The sequence below is a fragment of the Cetorhinus maximus genome, chromosome 2 (assembly GCF_964194155.1).
Source record: "Cetorhinus maximus chromosome 2, sCetMax3.hap1.1, whole genome shotgun sequence".
NCBI lineage: Eukaryota > Metazoa > Chordata > Chondrichthyes > Lamniformes > Cetorhinidae > Cetorhinus > Cetorhinus maximus.
The window spans coordinates 5,984,522-6,009,964 of NC_135880.1; the positions used below are offsets into that span (position 1 = coordinate 5,984,522).

The following is a 25,443-nucleotide window of genomic DNA, read 5'->3' on the forward strand; positions in this document are numbered from 1 at the left end:
TGGGATTAGGTAGGTAAGTCAGGTGTTTCTGACGTGTCGGTGCAGACTCGAAGGGCCTCTTCTGCACTGTGATTCTGTCTGAACAGCCTGCTAACTTTGCTTGGTTTAACACATGAGGGATGGGCACTTCAATGAACTATGGGAGGGCAACTGGCACATCCAGAGGAAAATACACATATTCCAAAAGATACCTCCTTTAATAAAAGCAGAAGGAAGACCAGAAGGATTAGTACACTCTCTATTTTAAGCGATATACTTACACACACGGGTCACATCCACTATGATATGGGACTGCGTTTCCCCCAATGGATTCTTTGCATGTATTGAAATATTGTGTTTACCACTGCCATTTGAAATAGGAAATCCACACCAGTAATTGGGATAGGTCCTTGAAGCTACCTCACATGGAAGAGAGATCTGTGATGACCTAAAGAATGACAACATAAGAGACTCTGTGTAGTCACTGTTGCATGGTACTGTATTCTACAATACCCTCTATTTAGTTACAGATTTTCAAACTGCACAACTTGTGGGGACTAAAGTTAGAACTTCCCAAAGTAATTTCACATATATAGAAAGGATAAAATGTGTCCATTGGCAACAACATGGGGATATAGGGCAGTCAATTTCTGTACAGCAAATAAATGAATAACCTATTCTGAATGTTACTGGTTGAGGAGAAATGATGGCCTCAACACTGGGAGAATTCCCCAGCTCTTGTATGAACAGGTGTTATGGGATTGTTTGAGTCTACCTGAGCGAGCAGAAAGTTTGACCTGAAAAGCATCTCCTCGCACATTGCACTGGAATTCCAGCAATGTAACTGACCAGCAAAGCCGCAGATGCTGCAACACTGGAGGTACTCCAGAAGAATTAGTCATCTCGGCATACTCCTGCCCAATGCTGATATTTGGGAGCAGTTTCCTAGCCCAAGACATAAATATCCAGGCAGATGGACCAAAGGAAAACAGTTTACAAAATATGCTCTGAAGTAGCTGACTTTTCACCTGCAGGATCAGTGTTCAAATCACATCCAAAAGGACTGGATGAACATTTGTCTATCAACTTCATGGAATGTGTTTAGGCAGTTTCAGTCTGATCTCCACTGGGTATGGGAACTGCCCCTACTTCAACACCGTTTTAACAGCAGCCTCAGATGGAAAAGCCATAAGACAGGTATGGAGAAAGGCCCTACCAGTACTGTCGTGGTTAATCTCCTGAGGAACTAACACCTTGATGAACACAAATTTACCAAGAGAAAAGTGATACAGGTACAGAAGGAGGAACTTACCCGCCAATGAGACGATATATAGTCCTATGCTTTGAAACTAATGAAGTCAACCTCCCTGGTTCCCAAGTACAGTTTAGTGTTTGTAAGTCACGCATTTCACAGCTGAGATTTTTTGGTATATCGGGTGGATCTAAATTAGAAGACACAAATTCAAAAGAGTTCATTATCACGCTGCTTTTGAAAATAATCATCTCACTGATGATGCTGCAATGTACTGAGTTGTTACAGTAATTATGATGCAAGTACAGTAGAATCCAAATGTAGTGATTTGAATTTTAAAGTTGCTGGTTAGTGCTGAGAGTATCAGTCTGGACTAAATAAATGAAATTAAGTCAACAGGACAAAAGAAATTTGACTATATATGAGGCTGAAAGGAGGGTGAAGGCAGCTGATTAATAAGCTGTCAAAAGGGAGCAGCAGAGATAAGCAGCGCTATAAATCAGTCCACGATTCCAGCAACAATATGACCAGTAGAACTGAAAGAAACCCTGCAGGTAAAGCAACACTTGGTCCCTAATACAACAATTTCATTCTGATAGTACTGGGCTTCCACTTTGCAGCACCATTAACCAGAAAAGTAAACTTACCTCCCTTTGATCGTCTTTCGAGGTGAAAGCCACCTTAGCCATCACATATTGTATACTGCATATATTGCGCAAGGCTGTATCTGGTACACTGGTATTGCAGAGTTTGTGTAAACTATGTGGTGCACTGTTTTTTATTTATTCTTTCATGGGATAGAGGGTCACTGGCTAGGCCAGCATTTGTTGCCCATCCCCAACTTCCCTTGAGGAGGTTCTGGTGAGCCACCTTCTTCAACTGCTGCAGTCCATCTGGTGTTGGTACACCTACTGTACTGTCAAGAAGAGCGTTCCAGGATTTTGGCCCAGCGGCAGTTAAGAAAGGCGATATAGATCCAAGTCAGGGTGGTGTGTGGCTTGAGGGAATTTGCAGATGATGGCGTTCCCATACTTCTGCTGCCCATGTCCTTCCAGATGGTAGGGGTCAAAGGTTTGGAAGGTACTGTGGAAGGAGCCTTGGTGATTTGCTGCAGTGCATCTTGTATATGGTGTACAATGCTGCCACTCTGTGTCAGTGGTGGAAGAAGTGGAATGTTGAATGTTTGTGGAAAGGATGCCAATCAAGCGGATTGCTTTCTCCTGGATGGTGTCAAGCTTATTGAGTGTTTTCGGAGCTGCACTCATCTAGACAAGTGGAGAGTATTCCATTACACTCCTGACTTGTGCCTTGTAGATGGTGGACAGGCTTTGGGAAGTCAGAAGGTGAGTTACTCGCCACAGGATTCCCAGCCTCTGACCTACACTTACAGCCACAGTATTTATGTGGCTGGTCCAGTTCCGTTTCTGGGTCAATAGTAACCTCCAGGATGTTGATAGTCAGAGATTCAGCGATGGTAATGCCATTAAATGTCATGGGAAGATGGTTAAATTCTCCCTTGTTGGAGATGCTTGGCACGTGTGGCACGAATGCAATTTACATACGAACACATGAACTAGGAGCAGGAATAGGCCACTTGGCCCTTCGAGCCTTCTATACCATTTAATAAGATCATAGCTGATCTGACTGTAATCTCCCAGAATCACAGAATTGTTACGGTGTAGAAGGAGGTCATCCACTGTGTCTGCACTGGCTCTCTGAGCATTTTAACTTAGTGCCAATCTGCCTTTCCCTGTAAACCTGCACATTATTTCTATTTAAATAAGCATCTAATGCCCTCTTGAATGCCTTGATTGAACCTGCTCACTACACTTCCAGGCAGTGCATTCCAAACCCTAACTACTCGCTGTGAGAAAAGTTTTTTCTCACCTCATATTTGCTTCTTTTGCAAAACACTTCAAAATTGTGCTCTCTGGTTCTTGATCCGTTTACGAGCAGGAACAGTTTCTCCCTATCTACTCTGTCCAGGCCCCTTGTTATTGTGAAAACTCCTATAAAGTCTCCTCTTAGCCTTCTCCTCTCCAAGGAAAATAGTCCCAACCTCTCTTTCCTCATTACTGGTGTCTCATACAAAAACAGAAAATGCTGGAAAACCTCAGCAGGTCTGACAGCATCTGTGGAGAGAGAAACAGAGTTAACGTTTTAAGTTCGTATGACCCTTCTTCAGAGCTGAAGAGCCAGCTCTGTAGAAGAGTCATAGAGACTCGAAACGTGAACTCTGTTTCTCTCTCCACAGATGTTGTCAGGCCTGCTGAGGTTTTCCAACATTTTCTGTTTTTGTTTCAGATTTCCAGCATCCGTAGTATTTTGCTTTTATCTGAAGCGTCTCATCCCTGGAACCATTCTCGTGAACCTCTTCTGCACTCTCTCCAATGCGTTCACATCCTTCCTATAGTGTGGTGCCCAGAACTGTATACAATACTCCAGCTGAGGTCTAACCAGTGTCTTATGTAAGTTCATCATAACCTCCCTGCTCTTGTACTCTATGCCCCCATTAATGAAGCCTAGAATACTGTATGCTTTAGTAACAGCTCTCTCTACCTGTCCTATCACCTTTAATGACTTATGTACATATGCACCCAGGTCTCAATGCTCCTGCACACCCTTTAAAATGGTATCCTTTATTTTATACTGTCTCTCCATGTTCTTTGTACCAAAGTGTATCACCTCACACTTCTCCGCATTGAATTCGTCTTCCACCTATCTGCCCACTCCACCAATGTGTCAATGTCAGTTTGAAGTTCTACACTGTCCTCCTCACAAATCTCCCAAGTTTTGTGTCGTCCGCGAACTTTGCAATTGTCCCCTACAGACCAAGATCTAGATCATTTATATTTATCAGAAAAAGCGAGGGTCCCAATATCGACCCCTGGGGAACTCCACCAGAAACCTCCTTCCAGCCCGAAAAATACCCATTAACCGTTACTCTCTGTTCCCTATCCCTCGGCCAATTTTGTATCCACTTTGCTGCTGTCCCTTTTATTCCATGACCTATATATAGTTTTCTTCACAAGTCTGTTGTGTGGCACTGTATCGAACGCCTTTTGGAAGTCCATATGCACCACATCAATGGCCTTGCCTTCATCAACCATCTCTAGTTACCTCTCAAAAAACTCCAGCAAGTTAGTTAAACATGATTTTCCTTTAACAAATCCATGCTCTCTCTTCTGAATCAATCTACATTTTTTCATGTAACTATTAATTCTATCTCAAATAATTGTTTCTAGAAGTTTTCCCACCCCCGCAGTTAAATTGACCGGTCTGTAATTGCAGGGCAGACCTTTACAACATTTTTTGAACAAGGCTGTAATATTTCCAATTCTCCAGTCCTCTGGTACCTCCCCCGAATCCAGGGAACATTGAAAGATTATTGCCAGTGCCTCTGCAATTTCCACTCTCGCTTCCTTCAATATTCTTGGATACATATCCTCCGGTCCCAGTGCCTTATCAACTTTAAGTACCGACAGCTTATCCAATACTACCACCTCATCAATTTTAAACCCTTCTAGTGACTGAGTTTCTTCCTTTGTCACTACGACCTGGACAGCATCTGCCTCATAGGTAAAAACACCTCACTTATACCTCTTGCCTCTATGCGTAAATCCTCTCTTTGGTCCTTGATAGGCCCTACTCCTCCTTTTACCATGCTTTTACTGCTGATGTGCATATAGGATACTCAGCGATTTCCTTTTACGTTAGCTGCTAGTCCTTTTTTCATAATCCTTCTTTGCTTCTCATCTTTGCTTTTTCACACCCCTTCTAAATGTTCTCTATTCAGCTTGGTTCTCAGTTGTATTTGCTACTCGACACCTGTCGTAAGCACATTTATTCTTCTTTAACTTAATTTCTATCTCCTTTGTCATCCAGGGAGCTCTGGATTTGTTTGTCCTACTCTTCCCTTTTGAGGGAACATATCTTAACTGTGCCCAAACCATCTCCTCTTTGAAGGCTGCCCATTGCTCAGCAACTGCTTTTCCCGCCAACCTTCAGTTCGAGTCTATTTGGGCCAGCTCGTTTCTGGCCACATTGAAGTCTGCTCTCTGCCAGTTACTCTGGATTGACCAATGCCATTTTCCATCATCTAAACCTTATGATACAACGATCACTGTCCCCTAAATGTTCCCCCACTGTCACTTGATCTACTTGACCCACCTCATTCCCAATAGCCAGGTTTAGCAGTGCCTCCTTTCCTGCCAGATTGGACACATACTGCAGTAGGAAATTCTCCTGAACACAATCTAGGAAAGCTGCTCTTCTTTGAGCGGTTATCACCACCCTACCCCCCAGTAATCCTTCATCCCCTTGTTTATCAAGAATCTTATCTACCTCTGCCTTGAAAACATTCAAAGGCTCTACTTCCACTGCCTTTTGAGGGAGCTCCAAAGGCTCACTACCCTCTGAGAGAAAGAATTCCTTCTCATCTCTGTCTTAAATGGGCATCCCCTTATTTTTAAACACCGACACCTAGTTCTAATCTCTCCCACAACAGGAATCATACTCTCCACATTGGCCCTGTCAAGACCCCTCAGGATTTCTTTCTTAATTTTTTTAATTAATTCACGGGGTGTGGGTTTCGCTGGCTGGACCAGCATTTATTGCCCATCCCTAATTTCCCTCGAGAAGGTAGTTGTGAGCTGCCTTCTTGAATCGCTGCAGTCCATGTGGTGTAGGTACACCCACAGTGCTGTTAGGAAGAGAGTTCTGGGATTTTGACCCAGCAACAGTGAAGGAACAGCGATATAGTTCCAAGTCAGGATGGTGAGCAGCGTAGAGGGGAAGTTGCAGGTGGTGGTGTTCCCATTCATCTGCTGCCCATGTCCTTCTAGATGGTAGTGGTCATGGGTTTGGAAGGTGCTGTCAAAGGAGTTTTGTTGAGTCCCTGCAGTGCATCTTGTACACACTGCTGCCACTGTGCGTTGGTGGTAGAGGGAGTGAATGTGTGTGGATGGGGTGCGAATCAAGCGAGCTGCTTTGCTCTGGATGGTGTCACGTTTCTTGTGCTGTTGGAGCTGCACTCATCCAGGCAAGTGGAGAGTATTCCATCACACTTCTGATTTATGCTTTGTAGACGCTGGACAGGCTTTGGAGAGTCAGGAGGTGAGTTACTCATTGCAGGATTCCTAGCCTTTGACCTGCTCTTGTAGTCACAGTATTTATAGAGCTAGTCCAGTTCAGTTCCAGGTCAATGGTAACCCCCAGGATGCTGATAGTGGGTGATTCAGCTATGGTAATGCCACTGAATGTCAAGGGACGATGGTTAGATTCTCTCTTGTTGGTGATGGTCATTGCCTGGCACTTGTATGGCGCAAAGTTCACTTGCCACTTGTCAGCCCAGGCATGGATATTGTCGAGATCTTGCTGCATTTAGACACAGACTGCTTCAGTATCTGAGGAGTCGTGAATGGTGCTGAACACTGTGCAATCATCAACGAACATCCCCACTTCTGACCTTATGATGGAAGGAAGGTTATTGATGAAGTAGCTGAAGGAGGTTGGGCCTAGGACACTACCCTGAGGAACTCCTGTTGTGATGTCCTGGAACTGAGATGATTGACCTCCAACAAACACAACCATCTTCCTTTGTGCTAGGTATGACTCAAACCAGCAGAGAGTTTTCCCCCTGATTCCCCTTGACACCAGTTTTGCTTGGGCTCCTTGATGCCACACTCAGTCAAATGCACACTGATGTCATGGGCAGTCACTCTCACCTTGCCTCGGGAGTTCAGCTCTTTTGTCCATGTTTGAACCAAGACTGTAATGAGGTCAGAAGCTGAGTGGCCCTGGCGGAACCCAAACTGACATCTAATATGTTTCAATCAAGTCGCCTCTTACTCTTCTAAACTTCAACAAATACAAGCCTAACCTGTCCAATCTTTCCTCCCAAGATAACCTGCCCATTCCTGGTATTAGTTCAGTAAACCTTCTTTGAACTGCTTCTAGCTTGCCACTTATCACCTAAAGCTTGAATGCTGCCTAGGTCTTGCTTCACATGGACACGGACTGCTTCAGTATCTAAGGAGTCACGAATGATGCTGAACAGTAACAAACACCCCTACTTCTGACCTTATGTTGGAGGGAAGGTCTTTGATGAAGGTGTTGAAGATGGTTGGACCTAGTGTAAACTGGCCTAGATTTTATATTTTATTTTAGCAGGATTTAATGTGCTTGCTTAAACTGACCATTTTACAAACATGTATTCTGCAACTGACCAAGTCGCCATTGTGTACTAACACATTATCAGAAAAGAAACCGTGTTTTCGCTGCTAACCTTCAACAAACTAACTCAATATAGTATTGTGAAGCCGTCACTGATCAGCAACAGATGATTGTATTGGAAGTACCTCAATTACCCTGAAACTGAAGGATAAGTAATTAATAATTAAAGCTAATAAGAGTCAAATTATAACAATATCCATATTTCACATTAATATTCCTATGTTAGGATTAAAGTCTAAAACATGCTGTAACAACATCTGTAAGAAAGCAACCTGCACTATCCAATAGAGGCCCTATCACAATACACTGTCCTTGATTAGTCCAGTGCCGGGCCTAATAAGGCACTTCTTCAGTTTTGAGATAAGGGATACATCTTGAAATAATCAACTGTCCTATGCCTAAGGCAATTTGCGCAAAAGACCAGATCCAATGAAATTAACCCTTACAGAATTATTGACCAATTAGCTATTACAACAATGGGCCAAGTTCATATGATGCCAGAATTAGGTATAAAAGGACAGCAGATTCATGGGAACACCACCACCTGGAAGTTCCCCTCCAAGCCACACACCATCCTGGTTTGGAAATATATCACCATTCCTTCACTGTCACTAGGTCAAAATTTTGGAACTCCCTCGCTAATAGCACTGCGGGTGTTCAAGAAGACAGCTCACCACCACCTTCTCAAGGGTAATTAGGGGTGGGCAATAAATGCTGGCCTAGCCAGCGATGCCCACATCTCATGAACGAATAAAAAGCAAATGTTTTGGGAACCATTTTGCCTGCACACCAAGTAGAGGCTTGACCGACAGATCCTCAGGGGCAGAGGGAGTTCCTGTCAGGAAAGGCACTGGGCCCAGGGAGAGAGGCAAATCCTTGTCAGCTTGGACCCCAAATAGTGCAGATTCCTTTGGAGGTGGAGACAAATACCTTCTGAATTGGCCATCCACTTGAAGCCATGGAGTCTGTAGTGTATTAATCATAAGTATACTTATGTTTTCTTTTTATTAGTTAATTGATAAGTGAATTGTTGTTTTATTTTATCTTTTATTCACTAAGCATTGGTATTATTTGCTAATTCAGTGTCTGAGTCTTTACCTGATGGTTATATCTCTGGTGAACTAAATCAGTTTAAAAAGGGTTAATTTGGGATCCAGTAATTATGCTGAATGTAACTAAATTAAGCCAAGTTTAAATTTATCAAAACACATTTTTAAAACTTGGACACTACCCTGACGAACACCTGCAGTGATGCCCTGGGGCTGAGATGATTGACTTCCAAAAACCACAGCCATCTTCCTTTGTGCTCGGTATGACTCCAACCAGTGGAGAGTTTTCCCCCTGATTCCCATTGACTCCAGTTTTCCTAGGGCTCCTTGATGCCACACTCGGTCAAATGCTGCCTTGATGTCAAGTACTGGAGGGGATTGGTATTGGTATTACTTACTGGTATTGTATGGTATGTGCTATACTGGCACTGCACAGTAAATGGACAGCTTAAGGTACACTGGTATTCAATCTCTGAATCACATCAATGAGCAACATTTGCTATCCTTTCCTTCAGCATACACATAAATGCAGAAATAAGTCCACTCAATGTTAATCCCCATTTATCCCTTCACAATACTTACAGCCAATATATATGACTGCTCCTATGTATTCAGAGTTTATAACGCAAACAACATTTGTTCCAGATTCTATCGATGCAGAGATATTCTGTATCCTGATGGCCTTGCTCCTGTCACTTAATTTAATAGTTGATGCATTCAAGTTGTCAAAAGTTAATTCACCAATTTCTTTCCCTTCACCAGCTATGCAACAAAATGACAGGCTGGATCCCACTTTCAGAACAGTACCATCCACAGGATAGACTTTACTCTTGGTTTGATTAGATGTGTCCAGTCCTGAAAAATGAACAATATAGTGAAATATTAATTACAAATAAAACAGAATATGATAGACAAGTTCAATAGTTCTGGTTGTGTTAGGGGAGAGGGAGAAGTTATGGGAGAAGGGCGAGGTGGGCACAGGAGGGGCAGGAACGGGAGGGGGGGGTGGGGGGCTAGGGGCAGAAACGGGGCGGCGAGGGGGGCTAGGGGCAGGAGCAGGGGTGCAGCGGGGCGGCGAGGTAGGAAGAGCAGGAGGGGAGGGGCAGGAACTGGGGGGGGGCAGGAACTGGGGGGGGGCAAGAGGCAGGAACAGGGGGGCGAGGGGCAGGAACGAAGCGGCGAGGTAGGAAGGGCAGGAGGGGAGGGGCAGGAACTGGGGGGGGGGCAAGAGGCAGGAACGGGGGGAGCGAGGGGGGAGGGGCAGGAACGGGGGAGCAAGAGGGGAGGGGCAGGAACTGGGGGGGGCAAGAGGCAGGAACGGGGGGGGCGAGGGGCAGGAACAAAGCGGCGAGGTAGGAAGGGTGAGAGGGGAGGCGGGAACGGGGAGGCGGCGGAGAGGCAGGAACGGGGGAGCGAGGGGGAGGGGCAGGAACGGGGGAGCGAGGGGCAGGAACGGGGGAGGTGGAGAGACAAGAACCGGGGCAGTGGAGGGGCAGGAATGGGAGGGGGAGGGGGAGTTGGAGGAGTAGGGAGGAGAGAAGCAGTGGTCTACATTTAAATGTCAGAACGCACAGCATGGCTTCATACCGGTATAGCCAACCATATCATATCATCACACTGTTTCACCCAGGGAACCTTCCTTTTCCACAGGAGTAGTGACAGTGTTTCAATAACCATCTGCAAAATGTGAAGTGCAACTTACCGTGAAGTGTTAACAGTGGGCTCCAGTCACTCCAAGCTTTGATGCCGTTAAACAAGGCACCATCATCATTGCTAATGGAACGGATTCTCACAGAGTGTGCTGTGCACTGGAGGGGCATATCTGATGTCCAAGTTATCTGCAGCATCCTCTTCTGGGTGAAGTCCAGGGTACTACTGTGATTCCCCTGCAAATATGAACCATTTTTTAAAAACGTGGGTTGGAAAAAAAAATCAACCTAATAGGGTAGAAATAGAGAAACTTCATTTGGAGGATTTGTTAATCTGGGACTAGGGAACATAAGACTAAAAATGATAGCCAGATGTTATAGGACACCTTGCTGTGCAGAAGTAGGCTGCCACATTTCCTACCTTTTATACTGTTTATACATTGCCTATAAAGAACTTTGGGATGTCCTGTTACCATGAAAAGCACTATGTAAAAACAGAATTCGTACAGCATAGAAGGTTGCCACTCAACTCATCATGCATTTCTCTGCAAGACCAATTCAGTTATCCTTACTCCCCTGCCATTTCTACCAGCCCTGCAAATTTTCTCTCTCCAGATAATTATCCAATTCCCGTCTGAAAGCCACAATTGGGTTCTTGACCCTCCTGCCAATGGGAACAATTTTTCTCGATCTGTTCTGTTCAGACCCCTCACGATTTTGAATACCTCGATCAAATCTCCTCTCAAACTTCTCTTCTCTAAGGAGGACAGTTCTAGCTACTTCAATCTATGCATATAATTGAAATCACTGTGTCGTGTCAAAATGATGTGACAAGAAATTCAAAGCTGTATATATATATATATAAAACAAAACTTCATTGTTTTGTGCTATTTGTGTAATGGACTCTCTGCTGAACCAAAAAAAGATGGCTGCTACGAGTCACATGACAACAGGATTGGCCCTTTGTTCCCGAAGCTACAACAGGAGTTTCAAGAACAAAAGATCCTCTCATCATCATGGAATCTCACACCTAATTGTGAGGACATTATAATCAGCAAACCAAGAGACTCGCAGGTCACAGAATCTTTATAGCGCAAATGAAGGCCATTCAGCCCATCGAGTCTGCACTGGCCCTCTGAAAGAGAATTCTACCTAGTCCTACTACTGTCTGGCCTTATCCCCATAACCTTGCACATTCTTTCTTTTCAGATAGCCATCCAATGCCTTATTGAATACCTCGATCAAACCTGCCTCTACCCCCCTTTCAGGAAGTTTGTTCCAGACTCCAACCACCCTCTGGGTAAAAAATTTCTCCTCATCGTTTTCACTCCTTTTTCCAATTCTTTTGAATCTATATACTCTAGTTCTTAATGCCCCCTTGAGAGGGAACAGTTCCTCACCATTTACCCTGTTCATACCCCTCAGGATCTTGAACACCTCTATCACGTCTCTTCCCAGTCTTATTTTCTCCAAGGAAAACACAAGAACATAAGAACTAGGAGCAGGAATAGGCAATTCAGCCCCTTGAGTCTGCCCTACCATTCAATGTGATCATGGCTGATCTCATTTCAGCCTCAACTTCAATTTCCCGCCCTCTCTCCATAGCATTTCAACCCATTACTAATTAAAAATCTGTCTATCTCCTCAAATTTATTCAGCGTCCCGGCATCCATTGCACTAGTGAATTCCACAGATTCATGACCCTTGGAGAAAAGTAATTCCTTCTCATCTCTGATTTAAATCTACCACCCCATAGCCTAAAACTATGGCTCTCATTCTAGAATGCCCCACAAGGGGAAACATCCACTCCACATCTACTTTGTCTATCCCCTTTAGCATCTTGTATACCTCAATTAGATCTCCTCTCGCCCTTCTAAACTCTAGCGAGTATAGGCCTAAACTGCTCAATCTCTCCTCATAAGACAAGCCCCACATCTCTAGAATCAATCTAGTGAACCTCCTCTGAACCGCCTCCAATGCAACTACATCCTTACTCAAGTAAGGGGACCAAAACTGTGCACAGTACTCCAGGTGCGGTCTCTCCAATGCCTTGTACAGTTGCAACAACACTTCACTATTTTTATACTCTATTCCTTTAGCAATAAATGCCAAAATTCCATTTGCCTTCCTTATTACCTGCTGTACCTGCATACTAGCTTTCAGCGATTCATACACGAGGACACCTAGATCCCTCTGCATGGAAGCTTTCTGAAGTTTCTCACAGTACCAACCTTTCCATTCTGTCCTCATAGCTACAGTTCTTCATCCCTGGAATCATTCTTGTGAATTTCCTCTGTACTCTTTCTAATGCCTAAGATACTATCGGCATTCACTCAGCCAATTTTTATTCATGTGCCTACTTTACCTTTTATTCCATGAGCTAGAACTTTGTTCACAAGTTTTCTGTGTGGATCAAATGCCTTTTCAAAATCCATATACACCACATCAACAACATTACCCTTATCAACCTTCTCTGTTACCTCCTCAAAAAACTATTAATTTAGTTAAACATGATTTTCCCTTAATGAATCTATGCTGGCTTTCCTTAATTACCCTGCACTTGTCTAAGTGGCTATTGGTGTTGCCCCAAACTATAGTTTCCAGAAGTTTCCCTACCGTGGAAGTCAAACTGACTAGTCTGTAGTTGCTGGCTTTATCCTTGCACCCCTTTTTGAACAAGGGTGTAACACTCACAATTCTCCAGTCCTCTACACCACCCCTTTGTCTAAGGAAGACTGGAAGATAATCACCAATGCCTTTGCAATTTCCACTCTCACTTCCCTCAGTACCCTTGGATGTATCTCATCCAGTCCTGGTACCTTATCAATTCCCCACTTGCCTGGATGAGTGCAGCTCCCACAACACTCAAGAAGCTCAACACCGTCCAGGAAAAAGCAGCCTCCTTGATTGGCACCACATCCACAAACATTCACTCCCTCCATCACCAACGCACAGTAGCAGCAGTGAGTACCATTTACAAGATGCACTGCAGAAAATCACCAAGTTTCCTTCAACAGCAACTTCCAAACCCACGACCAATACCATCTAGAAGGACAAGGGCAGCAGATACATTGGAATACCACCATCTGGAAGTTCCCCTCCAAGTCACGCACCATCCTGACTTGGAAATATATCACCGTTCCTTCACTGTCGCTGGGTCAAAATCCTGGAACTCCCTTCCCAACAGCACTGTGGGTGTACCTACACCACATGGACTGCAGCAGTTCAAGAAGGCAGCTAACCACCACCTTCTCAAGGGCAACTGGGGATGGGCAATAAATGCTGGCCCAGCCAGCAAAGCCCACATCCCATGAATGAATAAAAAAATTCAAGTAAAGATAGCCTTTCCAAACCTCCTCCATCTCAATTTTAAGTTCTTCTAGTGTACCAGTTACCTCCTCTCTCAGCCTGGGTAGCATCTTCTTCCTTCGTAAAGACATTTGCAAAGTGCTCATTTAATACCCCCGTTATTTCTCCTGCCTTCACGTGCAAATAATCGGTCCTACTTTTTTTCTGCCACCCGTTTATTATTTACATTTAAAAGGTCATGGGATTCCCTTTTATATTAGCTGCCAGTCTCTTTTCATGCTCTCTCCTTGCTTTTCTTAGTTTTTTCACTTCCCCTCTGGTCATTTTATATTCAGCCTGATTCTCCATCGTATTTTCAATCTGATATCTGGCGTACGTGCACTTCTTCCCTTTCATCTTCGCCTCTCTCTCGTCATCTACCATGCTCTGGATTTATTTGTCCTTTATATTCCCCTCGACATTGCCTGCAATACTGTTTCTTTGAAGATGGCCCATTGTTCAGCCACCATCTTTTCTGCCAACATTTCATTCCAACTCACACAACTCAGGTGCATTCTCATCCCTTCGAAGTTGGCTTTCCCCCAATCAATTGTCCCCGCTCTGGATTGTTCCTTGTCCTTTTCCATGGCCAACCTGAAACTTATGATACAATGGGCACTGCCCCTTGAATGCTCTTCCACTGTTCTTTGATCCAATTGGGCTAACTCATTCCCCAGAACCAGGTCCAATAGTGCCTTCCCTCTGCTGCAGGAAGTTATCTTGAACACATTCCAGGAACTGTCGCCCCTCTTGTCCATTTGCACTATTCCTATCCCAATCTATATTTGGATAATTGAAGTCCCACATTATAATTAATCTATAATTCTTGCACCTTTCAGTAATTTCTTTACAGATTTGTTTCTCTACATCCCTTCTGCTAGTTGATGCTCTGCATACTGCACTGATCAATGCTATTGAACCTTTTTCATTCCTTACCTCTAGCCAGAGAGATTCCATCCTTGACCCCTCTGAAACATTCTCTCTCTCTCTCTCTTCAGTGCTGTAATTTCATCTTTAATCAATACTGCCACTCCCTGCTCCCTACTTTTCTTCCTTTCCTGTCCAGTATAGTAATATCATAATTACATCTGTCAACCTGTGTCTGCAGTTCACCAATTTTATTAACCCTAATTCATGCATTCACATACATGTGCATCAGCCCCGATTTAGGCTTTTTTACTTCCCCCCTTACTCTGGCCCCATCCAATGACTTACCATAGCCTACTCTTGTTCTATCAAACTCTCCAAGTATTCTATCTACCTTGATACTACTCTCTGATGTATTCTCCTTATCAACTAAACTACTCTCTGCCAGTTTTTCTCTTCTCCACTCTGAATTTCCCTTCAGGTTCCCATCCCCGACAGCACTAGCAAATCTCCCCACAAGGACATTAGTCTCAGTCCTGTTAAGGTGTAGCCCATCCTTTTGTACAGTTCCTACCTGCCCCAGAAACAGTCTCAATGCCTCAGAAATCTAAAGCCCTCCCTCTTACACCACTTCTCCAGTGATCTATTGATCCCCCTGCCACTATAGCACTTCTACTCTTCCTCCTTCCATCCTGTGCAGCTGAGCCGTCCTGTTGTGCCATGCACTTGGCTCTTGCTACAGTCCCGAGGAACCATCTTGCTCACCAGCATCCAAAATGGAAAAACAGCTAGAGAGCGAGATAATCTCAGGGGATTCCTGGACGACCTGCCTATTTCTCTTAGATACTCTGGCAGTCACCCATTTCCTTTCTGCCTGTGTACTTCTTAGCTGCAGTGTGACCACCTCTCCAAATATGCTATCCACGTAATCCTCAGTCTTGAAGATGCATCACAGTGACTCCAGCCGCTGCTTCAGTTCGGCAACCTGCTGCTCAAGTTTCTGCAGCTGGTGACACTTTCTGAAAATGCAGTCATCGAGGGCACTTTGTGCCTGCATGGCTTCCCACATCCTGCAGGATGCACATTCCACATGGCTGAGCTGCACTGAAGTATCTTGGACTTTATTAAAATGCTTACTACAGAATGGTATAACAAAATTACTCACCTGTCATTCAGCATCGTCTCCTCTGTGCTGAGTCCAGAAAGGCCTCTAACTACCAACCAATCAATTTACGGGACTCTTGTGACGTCACTTATAGATTTATCTATAAACTGCCAGCATTCTCCCTCCGCTGTTTTATGGGCTCTCTCTCTCTGAACTCCTGCTGCTTTACGGGCTCTATGTTGTTTAGTTAGCTTAAGTTAATTACTTTCTTAATTAACTTGGAATAATTCCTATGTATACCACACTTTTTTCCCCCGTGCACCTAATTCACTACTCACTCGGTCTCCATCTCACTCCAGCGTAGTCACCTGTCTCCTCGTGCGGTTTTAAAGGTCTGTCTCTTTAATAGACTTCTGATGAGTCACGAGCTAGTTTAGCTTCCTGCTACTTATTAACAGTAATTGAACCAACTGCTTTCAGCTGATTGACAGTTAACTGCCACTGCCAGGCAGCTCCGTTTAACAAGCTAGTCTAACTTAATTGTAGGTTGCTAGTTTTTAAATCAGTGCTTGATTCGTAATCTATATTTAAACTGGAAAACGACGTAGCAAAACTTACCTCGTGATCCTAATTCACTATTCACTCAGTCTCCATCTACTCTGACTTAATCGCCTGTCTCCTCACGTGTTTACTGTTCGAAACCCGTTATTCCTGCAGAAGTGTTAACAGACCAATCTCAAACCTGGGACTGTCCAGGTCCATTTCAAAAGGGGACCATTGAGGGGACAATGGGTGTCATTTGCATCTTACCCCTCTAGCAGAGTCAGAGGGTGTACCTAGACAATGGCTTCCCAACACAAGAACGCATGGATGGTAACTCTCGCAAAAGCTAATGGCTGGGACATTATCAGTCCTGAAATCAAAGCCAGATGCAGACACTAGATAACATCCCTTTTGAAATCTTTGTGGAGAAAGAAGGTCACACGACTCGAGTGACCATTTTGAAATTTCTATATTCCTTTGAGAACTAAAAAATCCTCCGTCTGCTGTTTAACATTGAACCAGTGAACACCAAGAAGTAGGACTCCAGGCTGAACAACAACATGCTCCTTAAAGCCTATCTCTGTTGGAGATTTCCTGCCATCTCCTGCAGAACTGACGCAGTCTCTGTGTGCCAACTTCATCTTGCGGTATCAGCACCAACTGTAAAGGGAACTATACAACTCTGGTCTTCAGCCAGCTGAACCCAAGTTCCTACATGAAAGAACTCCTCATTGAACTCTGATAATCACGTGAAATAACATTCATTTCTGTGGTTCTATTACTCTTAGTATCCATCCTAGCCCCCCTTACTCTGTTTGTGTGTGCGTGCGCGTGTATGTATGCGTGTGTATGTATGTACGTACATGTGCATGCATGTGCGTGTGTATGTACGTACGTGTGTGTGTACGTGTGTGTGCGTACCTGTGTGTGTACATGTGTGTGTGTACACGTGTGTGTGTGGTGGAGTGGGACATTGTGAACACTCCTCCCCCAGTTTGAATTTGAATACGTTCACCTTCTAAATTAACCATAACGTGAGTTTGCTGAGAGTTATTAGTAAATTTGATCACACAAACTGAGGCTTCGGGAAAAGTCGCCACAGCTTACTTCAAGAACAATTCAAAACACCCTCTGCTTGCGGGCAGAGGAAAGAAGTTCAGTTTTCCATTTCTCTCCTGTCCGTAGCAACTGGAACCATTCTAATAAACCTTTACTGCGCTCTCTCTAATGCCTTCGCTTCCTTCCTAAAGCATGGTGCCCAGAATTGGACCAGTGTTTCATGAAGGTTCACCATAATTTCCTTGCTTTTGTACTCTATGTTTCTATTTATAAAGCCCAGGATATAAATGCAAATTCTTACTTATATAGAATAGAAGGTCCCCGAGTCAGCTGATCTCAGTAAAATTCAACAGCTGGAGTTCTTCAATTTGCTTCAGCACCCCATGCCAGGAGAATCAAGAAAAGGAGTCAAAGTTCTCACTCCTGGTAGTTCCTGAGATGTGCACATGTGCAGATTTCAAGATCAACTGGGATACCTGCCCATGGTTAAACAATCTCAGGGTGCGTACAATTTAGGTTCATCTAGTGAAAATATACTTCATCACGGGCCAGCTCTTACACAAGAGGAAGGGAGAGAACTGAAAGCCTCTGGCATTTGCACTAAGGTTTCTTAAATGGTGGTACAATAACGGGTACAAATTCTCCATGTAGAGCATTATCATTTCACTTACCCTCCAGACCTCTTGCATTTTGTATGTTTGGAAGACCTGGATTTGGAAGATCAGTTTTAAAGGGAAGCCATATTTCTCACCATCTTCATTCCACACCACCACCAACTGGAAGTCAGATGGACCTTTAAACACTCTGAGGAGTTCAGGTGTGTAAGGTCGAAACACTGAAATACCAAAAGGTCAACAATGAGGTCCAGAGTAAGTGACCTATATTGAAAAGATCAGACACAAACTTAAGATTTTTTATTCGCTCATAGAAGAGCTCTGGCAAGGCCAGAATTTATTGCCCATCCCTATTTGTCCTTGAGTATTGACAGTGAGCTACCATCTTGAACTGCTACATTCTATCTGGAGGGCTTCCCAGAATTTCAACTTAGTGACAGTAAAGGAATAATGATATATTTCCAAGTCAGGATGGAGTGTTGGAGGCAAATTTGCAGGTGGTGGTGTTTCCATGCATCTGCTACCCTCATCCTTCTGATGTTAGAGATCGTGCACTGCGGAAGGTGCAATCGAATTAGACTTGGCGAATTGCTGCAATGCATCTTGTATATAGTCGGCGTTGCTGCCATGGTGGAGGAAGTGAACGTTTAAGGTGGTGCTTGGGGTGCTGGTCAAGTGGGCTGCTTTGTCCTGGATGGTGTCAAGCTTCTTGACTGTTGTTGAAGCTGCACTCATCCAGGCAAGTGGCAAGTATTCCATCACACTCTTGACTTGTGCCTTGTAGATGGTGTGCAGGCTTTGGGGACCCAGAAGGTGAGTTACTTGCCGCAGAATTCTCAGAGCTGTCCTTGCAGCTACAGTATTGATATGCCTGGTCCAGTTAAGTTTCTGGTCAATGGTAAACCCCCAGGATGTCGATGGTGGGAGCTAGCAAGGCACAAGTCAGGAGTGTGATGGAATACCCTCCACTTGCTTGGAAGAGTGCAGCTCCAACAACACTCAAGAAGCTCAACATCATCCAGGACAAAGCAGCCCAATTGATCAACACCCCAAACACCACCTAAACCTTCACTCCCTCCACCACCACCAGCAATGTCGACCATAAACAAGATGGAGGGTGTTTGATGGAACAGTGTAGAGTAAAATTTACTCAGCCTCTAACACATGTTGAATTTAATTGAATTTATATTCCCCCGGTTGTCGTTGTGAGAATTGAACTCATATCTTCAAAGCATTGATTAGAGTCTCTAGATTACTAGTCCAGTAACATAACCACTATGTTAGCAGCCCTTTGACCTTTTGTTTATGACATCTTTTGCAAACTCTCCTTTACTTCCACCTATCGCTGGCCTTCTATCCAGCTTCACCTGTTCCACGTCCCTTAAACAGTATATATTTCACCACATTTGTACTTCTATTTAGCTCTGAAGAGTCATACGGATGCAAAACGTTAACTCTGGCTTTCTCTCCACAGATGCTGTCAGACCTGCTGAGTCTTTCCAGCGTTTTTTGTTTTTGCTACCACTATGTTACTGTTCCCTTCACTCCATGGAAAAGAAGTGTTTTGTCAAATACAAAACTTAACAACATGTGTGACCTACATTATTGGGTTGTCTGTGGCATCCTTCACACTGATGAAACTCAGATGTACACAAGTGTAACTTCACCCTCTGAGAATGAGCCATGCAACACGTTCTGGAATAAGTCGCACTTAACAAGGCACCGGGTAGAGAATATGATTGGCACTGTATGAATGTTTAATGCATTTAGCAAACTTGGCTCTGCACTACTTCAGCTGTGGCACTGACCTACTGAAAATGGATGGGTTAACACCCATACTCAAATAGCATAGAAAGGAATTCGATACAAACCCATTGCAAGAACTCATAGGAGAAGCACTGCTGTCATTCTTACCTTTGTACCCACTCAGTACACTGTGGCTAAATGCAAAGTAACCAAGCTTGTGGGAGCTATGCCCAGAGAAACAAATTATACTTTAAAACCACATTCACCTACATAGCCTGAATTGAAAACTGTGAATTGCATCTTTGTCAAAAACTGAAGCTAATGCTTTTGATATTTACCAAAGTCACTTTCTGCCCTTCGAAACATTTCTGACGTCTGTGTGCCCAGAGCATTAGTAGCAGTTATCTGTAATATTAAATCTTCAAAAATGAAGAAGTCACGTTTGACAAAGTTATTAGTTCCCACTTCAGTGCAATCATTTAGTTTCCTATGAGAAAAGGAAGAAATTGTTAAATTGTATGTTTTTAAAACAAACTTTCCTGCGGAACCTTCTTTCCTTTCCTCATCCAGGCTGAAACGTGATTCCACAGGAATCTAGTGTCTCACTCACGTGGCATCCAGATCATTTTGAAGCCCAAATGGGGCCAATATCAGACCAACTGCATGACATTTCATAGTTCAATAATCTGCTGACTAAAAATAATCTTACTTGACTCTTTTTAAAAAAAGTTATGACACCACAACAATAAGCTGAGCCCATGTAAAGTGATGAGAACTCACCCAGAACAAGCTCTGTAGCTAGTTTCTATGTTTGTGTCTCTTCCTGGATTCCATGAACAGATGAGTTCAGCCAAATTTTGAGTTACACAGTCCAAATCTCGAGGAACATCTGGAGGATCTAGAGAAAGAGGGATAACTGAACTCCAGTTTCTAAACAGTTAGGATAGGTAAACCATCCAGCTTGGTGGCAAAATACATTGTGCAGTTTTCACATCCCAAGTTCCCCATCTTATCAATTCTATCGGAAAAATGACTTGAAATCAAGTTACTCATTTTAAATCCCTTCTTTTGGATGTTTTTCACGTTTAGTATCACAGTATAAGATTTAACCTCAGCGGGGACAGAACAGAACCTGGGGAGTAGGGAAGCACAGAACCCAGGGGAGGGGCATGTACAGCCTATAACAGGATTGGTAATTGGATACTGAAGAATAATTGTCTCATTTCTTCGAAAACATTTTTGTGCAAGTAAAGCTTGCGTCTATTACTCACATGTAGACACATTGAAGGCCGAATGATCTACTCCTGCTCCTATTTCTGATGTTCTTATAGAATTTACAGCACTGAATGTTCTATACAAGGCTCCTTCTGCCCTTCTTCTTCTAGCCCTAGCAGCACATCCTTCTCTTTTTCTCAGTCATATTTATCCAACTTCCCTTTAAATCTATGCTATTTGCCTCAACTATTCCCTGTGTTAGCAATTTCACATTCTAACCACTCTCTAGATAAAGACCAAAACAAAAACAGAATTACCTGGAAAAACTCAGCAGGTCTGGCAGTATCGGCGGAGAAGAATAAAGTTGACGTTTCGAGTCCTCATGACCCTTCTCGAAACGTCAACTTTATTCTTCTCCGCCGATGCTGCCAGACCTGCTGAGTTTTTCCAGGTAATTCTGTTTTTGTTTTGGATTTCCAGCATCCGCAGTTTTTTGTTTTTTATCTCTAGATAAAGAGGTTTTGCCTGAATTCCTTATTCAGTTTGAGTGGCTATCTTATATTTATGGCGCCTAATTTTGGACTCCAATAAAAATGGAAACATTTTCACTATGTCAAGCCTATTGAACCCCTTCATAATTTTGAAAGCCTCAAACAAGTTCACCTCTCAGTGAGGACCTATGGAGAAAAGAGTTCCAGCCTATGAATCTTTCCCTTTGCACCTTGATCCCATTTACACTCAAATTCCTTTGGCTATAGGAAATGCACTGTTATGACACAGGGGATAAGTGCTGAGCAGCTCAAATCCCAGAGGGAAACTTGAAGCAGCTGCCACAACTGTTTTGCAATTTATATTTTACTTCGAGATGCATGCCTTGAATTCAGCAGTTATAAGTCCACCAAGACTTAGAGGTTTTTAACAAAACTAAATTAAACATTTATTAATAAAGGAAAAGATCTTAAGCACATACATAGGTCTACAATTTACTATGATAACAACTCCTAAATTCCCTAATTAATTTGACTCCTAGTTACACCTTCATTAAGTCAACAGTAAAAACAATTAGATTTAAACAGACCCAGGCAAAGCACACAATACCCTGGACAATGATATTCAAAGTCAGTTTTTTTAGCTTCGGTTCCTATAGACTGCAACTTGATGAACAGAGGCTGGAGGCTTTTCACACGTGTTAAATCTTAGAATTCCTTCTCCCTTACACATAACCTCATTTCCTTTATACATGGTTCTCCCTTTTAATGCAAATTCCATGGTTCCCATATGTTTTTGCAACTTTACTGTTCTCACAATATAAATCTTTTCATAGTACTAATTTTATCAGTAACCTTTGGGAAAAATAAACACTCTGTTTGGCTTAGCTTCTTCTGGCTAAGTGTAACATCTTACCATCTCTTTGAAATTCAAACTACTCTGATTTATCTAAAAAATACAAAGTTACCTTACACCTCACAAACTTCAGCCATGTTTACGTATTTAGCATTTCAAACCCAGTTTTCCTTTTGATAACTCAAACCCTCCAGACCAGCTGTCTCCAATTCAATTAAATCCCCCACACACATGCACACACAATCCAAACCCTAATATTAACCTACCTTTACAATAAGTCACAATTATATTATGAAAATTATATTTTCATGACATGCAACAAACCACACTTACTGCAATTTATGACACGTCTGTAACCCTTCATGGCATAATACTTACATCCAGTCTGGACTGAAGTGGCGTATGACTCTGTTTCAGACATACATGTCAGATTTTCTCCTTTTCGGCTGGTTAGGCCAAGGTTAAGCAACGACATCATGCTAACAGTGGAGTTGACCTTAGTGCTAGGGAGTAATTTCCCAGCATATTTCCATCGTACCTTATCAGCAGCACTGCAAAAGTTGCAGGTTACTTCGTGGCTGGAGCCAACATTGGCGATCAAGTTGTTTATAGAAATGGAGCCACACTGACCTACAGGAATAAGAAATTAGATTTTAATTCCTTTACCTACCCTTATTCTCCCCAATTTATATCCTTGCCCTCCTCTAATTGAAGTGTCCACTCTGTACTGAGGTTTGGTTCCTCAGGAGTTGAGCATTTTCCAGTAGCTTGACCATTCATAAGCAGCAGGTTGTAGGGTTGAGTCCCACTTCAAAGACCTGAGCACATATTCTCGGCTGACACTCCAGTGCAGTACTGATGGAATGCTGCACTGACGACAGTGCCCTCTTCTGGACGTGATGTTAAACTGAGGCCTTTCAGGTAGATAAAAAAGACCCACATAACTATTTCAGAGAAGGGGAATGATCCCCAACATTCTGGCCAATATTTATCCCTGAATCAATATCTTTAAAACAGATCATCTAGTCAGTGTCACATTGTCGTTTATGGCATTATGGTGCATGCAAATTAGCTCTGAATCAAAGCATTTCCTACATTACATTTCAAAGTATTTAATTTGTTGTAAAATGCTTTGGTCCTGAGGTTGTAAGAGGCACTACAGAAATCCAAGTCATTCATTGATCCATTGTTATTCACAAGCAGGCCTCGACAGTCTGCCTTTACCTCAGTTTCCAGCTGATCACGGCTCATTTCCTGAAGGTCAGGTATAAGGGAGTCGGGCCCACTTTGGAGATATAAATCTGGTTTCATGGTCCAGTTGCAAATCTCAATGCACAGAAATCCTAACACTACTACAACCTGGTAGTCAGTAAAATAACATAGGGTCAATAAATTGGAAGACTGTCCCTTGCCTCCAGACCCTGGGCTCCAATCCAAATTAAAGTGCAACGAAATGTGAATTTCCTCTTTGACAGTTGTTACCGATTCCTAAATGACATGAGCTTGTGGGCAGTCTCATTCCAGGTTGCAGAGGCTGAGTTCATTTCTTTTTTATTCATTCTTGATATTTGGGAGTTGCTGGCAAAGTCAGAATTTGTTACTCCTAATTGTCCTCGAGAAGGTGATGGCGAACCACTTTCTCAAATACAATTTTGTGACTGGCTAGGCCATTTCAGAGGCTTGGAAGTTGCTGCTGTGTTAAAAGTTGGCAATGCTGAGGAGGGACTTGTGCACAAGAACAAGGCTACAAGGATTTTTGGAAGCCTCACAGTAAACCAAGCCTTGTAGTTTCAAACATTCTCTCTCTTTAAGCTTTCCTTGTCTTTCATGCTACTATAGTTATTACGCTTCTGAACTTTCTGGTCTTTCTCCCAACCACCAAATAAGCGATAATACACATGCTTCCTCCTACACTAAGACATCAAACTACATATCTCCTCACCTCAGGCACTCTTTCTGACCAGCTACAAGCTTTCAACACCCAAGTTTGGTGTCACCCAGGCACTGCCCCTATTACATCTTGTACCCTCTTTCTAACTTTGCTGATATCCTACACTATCAGCCTTGTCCCTTTCAATAAAAAAAGAATAAAGTAGCTTTCTCATTTATTTAAAATATATTGCAATCATTCTGAGAAATGGGAACATTGATAGTGATGGAATAGGAACATAGGAACAGGAGTAGGCCATTCGGCCCATCGAGCCTGCTCTGCCATTCAATTTGATCTTGGCTGATCAACAACCTTAATGCCACTTTCCCACATCATCTCCATATGCCTTGATGTCACTGGTCTCCAGAAATCTATCAATTTCTGTCTTATGCATGCTCGATGACTGAGCTTCCACAGTCCTCTACGATAGAGCATTCCAAAGACTCACTACCCTCTGAGTGAAGAAATTCCTTCTCATCTCAGCCCTAAATGGCCTACCCCTTATTCCGAGATTATGTCCCCTGGTTTTAGACTCACCAAGCAGGGAAAACATTTTATATACGTCCACCCTGTCATGCCCTATAAGAGGTCTGTCTGCTTCAGTGAGGTCACCCCTCATTCTTCGAAACTCTAGGGAATACAGACCAGTGTCCTTAATCTCTCCTCATAAAATAATCCTGCCATCCCAGGCATTAATCTGGTGAACCTCCATTGCACTCCCTCTACGGCAAGTATGGTCAGTAAGGTGAGCACAGTCAGGAGACTACACCTGAGTGAGACAGAGACTGAGTGAGTGGCGGATTAGGTTCACATGGGAATTCAGTGCACGAGGGAAAGATTTATTCTCAAACATTAAAAATCCTTTGTCATAAATAGGAAAAAAATTCAGACATTTTTAACTGGGAAATACATTGGTTTCCCTCTTATTGCACAAAGGTTTTGTTCTGTTCTTCCTGTCTAGCCTTCCTTCCTTTAGCAAACTTCCTTTCCCCATTTTGACATAAAAGAGCAGCTACTGCTCCTGAAATGGCATCTTTAATGTTAGTCATCAATATCATAAACCTATTCCAACAATGGCGGAATGATAGCATAGTGGTAATGTTACTCAACTAATTAATAATCCAGAGGCCTGGACTAATGCTCCAGAGACATCAGTAAAAATCTTACCAGAGTGGCTGGTTAAATTTAAATTCAATGTGCCAAAACTGGGATGCTGTCCCAAAGACTAATCAAACAACAGCCTGACATACACACTCACCAAATCATATCTTACTGCAAATGTCCCAGGCTTTTTTTTTTCATATTTGTTCTTCGGATATGAGCATCACTGTCAAGGCCAGCATTTATTGCCAGCAAGTCATACAAAGAAAAAGAAACCTCCTGTTGATTACCGCCTACCAGCCGCCCTCATCTACTGAATCAATGCTCCTCCAAATGGCGCATTATTTGGAAGAAGCACTCAGGGGGGCAAGGCCTCTGGGTGGGGAATTTCAATGCCCATCACCAAGA

The 25,443-nt window shown here is 43.1% G+C and overlaps 1 protein-coding gene across 7 annotated transcripts in view; it reads right to left on the reverse strand.

The window, feature by feature from the left end:
- lifra (LIF receptor subunit alpha a) overlaps positions 1 to 25,443 on the reverse strand; it is a 208,977-nt gene that overhangs the window by 41,674 nt on the left and 141,860 nt on the right. For 5 of the 7 annotated variants that reach the window (XM_078560383.1, XM_078560393.1, XM_078560374.1 and 2 more), the window contains exons 3-10: positions 22,383 to 22,634; positions 20,226 to 20,343; positions 19,784 to 19,932; positions 17,757 to 17,920; positions 10,217 to 10,400; positions 9,097 to 9,369; positions 1,292 to 1,421; positions 261 to 427 (exon numbers count right to left, since the gene is read on the reverse strand). In XM_078560383.1, coding sequence (XP_078416509.1) covers positions 261 to 427; positions 1,292 to 1,421; positions 9,097 to 9,369; positions 10,217 to 10,400; positions 17,757 to 17,920; positions 19,784 to 19,932; positions 20,226 to 20,343; positions 22,383 to 22,634 — 1,437 coding nt within the window. Of the gene's footprint in view, positions 1 to 260; positions 428 to 1,291; positions 1,422 to 9,096; positions 9,370 to 10,216; positions 10,401 to 17,756; positions 17,921 to 19,783; positions 19,933 to 20,225; positions 20,344 to 22,382; positions 22,635 to 25,443 lie in introns of those variants that run through there. The other 2 variants (XM_078560418.1, XM_078560410.1) reach the window with 2 other exon arrangements.